The 6220-nt window shown below is 45.8% G+C and overlaps 1 protein-coding gene across 4 annotated transcripts in view; it reads right to left on the reverse strand.

Annotated features, from left to right (window-relative positions):
• The window catches only part of LOC116852335 (formin-2-like), an 11107-nt gene extending 5288 nt beyond the window's left edge, over nt 1-5819 (reverse strand). The window contains exons 1-5 of one of the 4 annotated variants that reach the window (XM_032832592.1): nt 4391-5374; nt 3932-3995; nt 2656-3146; nt 2032-2467; nt 1380-1577 (exon numbers count right to left, since the gene is read on the reverse strand). In XM_032832592.1, the coding sequence (XP_032688483.1) occupies nt 1380-1577; nt 2032-2467; nt 2656-3072 (1051 nt within the window). In that variant the 5' untranslated portion in view covers nt 3073-3146; nt 3932-3995; nt 4391-5374. Of the gene's footprint in view, nt 1-1379; nt 1578-2031; nt 2468-2655; nt 5375-5524 lie in introns of those variants that run through there. The other 3 variants (XM_032832593.1, XM_032832591.1, XM_032832590.1) reach the window with 3 other exon arrangements.
• Nucleotides 5820-6220: the final 401 nt, after the last annotated feature.

Raw genomic sequence — 6220 nt, forward strand, 5'->3', positions numbered from 1 at the left:
CACTTCCTCCCAGTTATTTTATCGCGCAAGCTCGGAAATATATACAGAAACTATATAGAAATGAGATCAGATCCCACATAAGATGATATAGATGAGACCCCACATAAGATATATAATTAAATCTGACCGTTTTCACTATTATGGTAATACGTATTTGCGACGCGAAAACAATACCTACTTTTTGAAGAAGAAGGCCACTGTGAAACCGTCAATATCATTTCTGCTGTTTGTCGATCACGCTAGAAATCTTCAAATCTTTTCGCGCTCAATCGCTATATAAACACGCGTAACACTCTAGCACACACGTTCTGTACACTGTCTTTCTCTCTCGTTATCACCCTTGAACCTCGCATAGACCGACCATCGCGCAGTCCATCCCGTAATGTCGCGGCTCTCGCGGGTGTCTATTTTGCCGCACTGCTTTGCGAGGAACTGGCGCATCTTGTTCGCGGGTAACGACGAGGAAGGCACGACGATTCGAACGTAAACCCACGAACGCCCCATTGATAAGAGTTATCAAACAAACGCGTCTGACGTATCATTTGCGCTAACCTCGGGTACGATTCTGATACGGATTATTCGGCTGTACAAAAACATTTCACCGACAGCGCGCGCGCGCGGCTTCCAAAGAAGGAGTTTATCTTTATCACCATCCATTAGCAGCGATTGGTATCTACCGTCTTGAGACAGTTCGCGATTTTCTCGGTGGCGAAAATACGTTGGAAATCTCACATTATAAATTATGTCATCATGCGCGAGAAACAAATGTGTTTATCCTCCTGTAACGTTATCATGCATCTTTTCTTCCGTATCGCGAGATAAGATTCGCCTTAAGTCGCGATAAATCTATCGCCGGTGTAATAGTCTAGGTCGTACGCTGACCTGTTCGCGTGCGAGTGTCTCATGTCACGTAAGTCATCCTCATGAGTGTAGATACATGTACGAAGTATATCCTGAATATTTATATAAGTTCCATTCTCCAAAGAAACCGCCTAAATTTAAATATCGCGATGCAATGTTAAGTTAAATATGTTCTGAACTTTCTTTTATCATTAAAAGCGTCTTTAAAAGTGACTTACAAGCCTTCTGATTGGCTATAAGCCGCTTTTCGAGGTGCTTTTAGTGTTAAAAGAGAGTTCAGAACATGGCCTAAAAAGTACAATTCTTACGACCGATATCGTGTAACTAAAAACCTGTAAATATATTAAAAAATGGCTTTGCCGACGGCTTGATAATGTAAATAACTTGAAGCGCCTTCGATCTCGAGAAGAGAAATTGTTGCACAAGAAAAATTCTAAGGAAAAATCTCTTAGGAAAAATTCCAGTGACAAAAACTATAAAATTAAATTCGGTTTTTGTTCGGCTCTTCCTCCTTTTACCTTCGCATTCTTTGCAACGGATCATCTTCGGAGGAACGACATTCTTCAGAGCCTTCTTCTTTGTAGTTCGATCGAGGGTCAAACTAGCCACTCTTCTCAGCACGATACCTTCGCTTACGGAAGATTCGGTGATGCTGTGCCGTCTTTGAAGAGTGGTGCTCGATGTCGGGCTCAATGCGTCTGTGTTCTCGCTCAGCGCTACATTCAAAAGAGACACATTTGTTAATAAGCACTTCACAGTTGTTGATTCATACAGTAGAAAGAAGATTATGAGGGGAGGAGGAGGAGAATTTAATTGATTCGTTACTTCTTCGAAACGATACTATGATAGCCGCATTATGAAAAGATACTTTAAAGCGCATTAAGATACAATCAATTGAAAATATCTGTCAGATATATTCAGATGCAATCAGGAATAAATGACGAAGATAAGGCTTTCTACTTTTATGATCTCGTATGCCGAAAAGATATATATAGTCCTTAAGAGGAAGAACCGTGGAAAAGCTCGAAATTTTCAAAATCTTGAGCACCATAGAGAACATTAAGACGTCGTGAGACACTGTTCGCATGCAAAAGATAACAACAGATTAAAAAATCCATATTTCTGAAATTGTTTCATCAAATGATGAGAGACTAATAAAGCCGCGCTTACCTATTCGGGGACTCAGCATCGACAGGTGAATTTTCTTATGCCTCGAGATTGTAAACGCCGATTTCTCCTCTTTGTTGCGGCTCTCTGGAGCCGGCTTCTTTTCGGGTGGTACTCTCGCCGCTTCCGCCGCCGGAACATTCGCGCCGGAAATCGAGGCGAGTTCCTCAGGATCCGTGAACACGCTATCACTCGATGACTCTTGGCTGGGTGGAGTCGGCATATCAGTAACGACCAGGCTCTTGTTGGCCAAACGCCACGAATCGGTCACCAGCAAAGGTGGCAGTTGTTGGGTCTGCGATGTTGTCGGGGTCTGCGCTGGTGTCGTCGTCGGGGTCGTGATGCTTGGACGGTAAGTCTCCGTCATAGTTGCACCAGATTTCGCCGCGGCTACCGCAGTATCATTGCGATACTCAAACTCCACATCCTTCTGTGTGTCCTAATTACAAAGCGACTTTAATTCCGCGCGATTGCGAGCCCGAGGCTCGTTAAAACGCGCAAAGAACATTTTTGTACTTATTTTGGCGCTTCTTTTTTGCGCGACAATTACCCTACATACGATTAACAATGCATTGAACATTTTGGATTAGCTCGTGAGATAAAAGAATACGAGAAGGCACTGCGCACCTGGGATAACACAATCTTTGGTGGCTGCGGCGCCTGCCTCTTGGCATGCCCGGGCGGCTGCACCTTCTCGAAGCTGATCTTGATTGTGTCGCGAGATACGTCGCGCCCATCCGCCACTCTAGGCGCTTGGTCCTTTTTGTTATCCTTCCCATGGTCCTCGACTGTCGCATCGAGCTCTGCCATGGATGTTGATGCCGGTGAAACCGCGGCTTCCTTCTTCTTCTGCTTCTTCTTGCCGTCGCTCTGCAGATTACCCATCGCGTCTGATGATAGTTGCGGTGGACCCAGGTTGTTCAAGTTGCTCCAGGAGTAGAGCAGTCGGATGTTGTTGACCCAGAGGTGGAGGAAGTCTGACAGCTTTGATCGAGGCGACCGCGCCTGGGCCGCGGCTGCGCCTTGACCGTGGCGGGCGTGCATTCGTGGTCGATAGTCGAGCAGAGCTGCGGTACTTGCAATTTCGGCGCCGACGTCCGAACGCCGGTCGGCCGCCGCTGCGAAAGCAAAGCACGTGGACGAGGTTTTGCGGCGATGGTTAGGTGTGATCATGCAACACTCGAGCCGCGCATTAGGATCGCGTACTCGCGCCGAATAGGGGTTCGCAGCAGGTTTACAATCGTACAGATGTAACTCCTGCTTCGTATTGCATAAGTATTCATAGAAAACGTCAGGCAAAGTCATCGAACTTGACAACGGCAGTAGCGGTGCCCGCGCGGAACTTTCGTATTTTAAAAATAAAAGTCGGAAGGCAGCAGGGATACGGCTTAAACGTCAGGTATATTTAATTAGTATCTCTCTGCAAACAATGTAGAAGTCACAATGGGAGGAAACCCTCTTGTGGAAGGTTAACTGAAAATTACGAAAATTGACGAGATATCAACCCGAATGTCGATATTAAATATGGTATAATTTTCGGCGTGACATTGACATCGCACGCAATGTTCATTCTGATCCTGAATGAAATCCTGAAGTAAACTGTCGCATTCGATGCTGAATTATGTATGTATGATTTTAGGTTGATATTGAAAATGCGCCGATGAACGCAGAGGAGCATGAAAAATATTGAATGGAAGTGTCAGCTGGGTCTAATTAACCTTATGTTACCTCGATAATATGAACGCTTCTCGGATATCATCGGATATAATGGGATATTATCAATATTAATAACGATCTTATGTACGGTAAACTGAGCAATGCCGCACATGCCGTTGTCTGAACACGACTGAATGTGCCTATATATACAAAACATCGATTTGTTATTACTAGGGCGCGTATATACCTCGATGTTATTGGCAACTATTCTTATCTGGAACTCTGGGGCTTGATCGCGTAATTTTTTCACGCTAGAAAAAAAACGAGAGTGAATATTTTCCTGTGGAACTGCAGCGTAACTGCAGCCTATCGCGATAACGCAACTTTCCACAATCTATCTTTTCGAAAAACGACAAAAATCGTTCCCGTGGACTCGGGATGAGATCTGAAAAATCGACTCGCAATTACACGATTCACCTCTTAATTACAGCGAGTGTGTAAAATATTTGGCAGTCGTGTAAAATATCACAGCATTTTGCACACGGGCAAAATAAGGCCGGGCTTACGTAGGTGTGTAAAAGCATAACACACAGCGAGATTCTAACTACAAGCCACGATCAAGTCGTAGCCTTGGTTTCTTTCCATGTGGAAAATACATGAGCTCGTGAGTCTAAGAAATGGACATTTTTAATAAAAGTATCGACACCTGGAAAGAAATGCGTGACGGAACCAAAGGTTTGCAATTAGATGAATGTACGTTTAAATAGCACTCGCGTTGAAATCAACGTAGGACGGATATGTATTCTTTTCGATATGGGACACCAACATGTAGCACTCATCGTGGTTAACAAGCGTGATGCCGTAGCATGTCTGTTGCATTTCACTCTCGCTTTCCCATCACTGTTACTTTTGCACTTTTCTTCGCTTGGAAGTCGCGTCTCTCATTCGTTGATTCAATTAGTCCCGTGTGTCGTTAATGGTACTGAACATTTGTACAATTTTCTCAGAAAACACACGCCGCGACGTCTTTGACCCACTAAACGTCGCAATCGCGACTCTCGAGTAGCTATCCATCGCGCCACGTGACGTCGTTCATATAACCGGAATGCGGTACCGTCAGTGCCTATTCGTGACTGTTGTCTCCTCTTATTATGTTTCGGGAAATCGAAGGATACCTCAAAGGCAAGAAATGCCACACTCTTCGGCATGACGCACCAAAGATAGTTCGCGCAGCTAAGAATCGCGAAACACCCTTCGCTAAATACTATCGCGATCTCTCAGAATATTTTTATCATATCTCTCAGAATATTTGTATCATTAATCATATTACGACACTTGTCACGATTCTTAACGTCAAAGCCGTGCATTTTGCTCGACACTCGTCAAAATGAAATGCGAGATCTCGCTAACGTTTCAAAACTTGAACCCAGACAGAACATTGAGACAACTCACAAGGATCAGTACCCCATTAGGACGATACATCACGCAGTTATACTTGGTGGTTGAATCTTATCCACCGCCATTATATCATAACGACCGCTGCTCGCGATTCGGTCGAGAGTGCGAAAAGACGCGTGATGCGTTACGACATAACATCAGCCCCGTAACGTCATTACCGTCACAACGAATTAGAATCACCGTCGCGGATTCGCGAGCATTAAGAGCGTGCTTGTGCACACGCGTCGGAGCACGGTACCTCGTAACGTTGGACGCACAGCGCGTAATTTGCCGCGACACAAAGGAGCATTGCACGCACACACACGCACACACATATAAACACATACATACCACACGCGTACACGCCGCGAACGAGCGTACAGCGCGTTCCTTCCTCTCTTACCTGATTCTTCCTCGCGTCTCGACACCACCGTCGGGCATATTACACGTTGCACCGTGCGGTACGAGCGTGCCACTGAAAACTCGCATTTCACCGATTATTGATTGTCCCCGGCGGCGATGCAGTCCCCCGCGCATTTTTCACCGGCCGCTCGCGCCGCGCCGCTCCGCGCCGACCACGACTGTGAAATATCGTCCCGCGGTTTCCCAGGAAAACACGGCTGCCGTACACGGCAAAAAGTCCACACGAGCGTTTTATTGAACACACGCGGTGGGAGGTAGCCCCGAGACGCGCGTGAGAGACGACGCGGTGATATCGACGGCGCACGCTCGCGCCACCGTCGAGTCCTCGAGATCGATGTCTCGACGTCGCGCTCGAGGGCAGAATTGATATCGCCGTCGTTTCTCGATTGTTTATCTTGCTCGCGCGATACGACTCGCAGGCGGTTAGTACCTCGGATCCTGATAAATTTCAATTGTTCGTGGCTGAATTTCATTCCCCGCACAAAAATGCCGATACGTTTGCCGACGGTTGAACGATATGTATCGTAGTAAGGCCCCCAATGCCCAGACACGTATCTAATATTGCACATTCTTATTGCTTTGGTCTTTAAATACGAATACACTTAAACGTAGAATACATGCGTGTATCCAACATGTGCATACGTATTCCTATATTAGATGCAGTATAGAAATCCAA

Source organism: Odontomachus brunneus, unplaced genomic scaffold (genome assembly GCF_010583005.1).
Source record: "Odontomachus brunneus isolate Ranch 3 - 2012 unplaced genomic scaffold, Obru_v1 Obru_scaffold_215, whole genome shotgun sequence".
NCBI classification, from domain to species: domain Eukaryota; kingdom Metazoa; phylum Arthropoda; class Insecta; order Hymenoptera; family Formicidae; genus Odontomachus; species Odontomachus brunneus.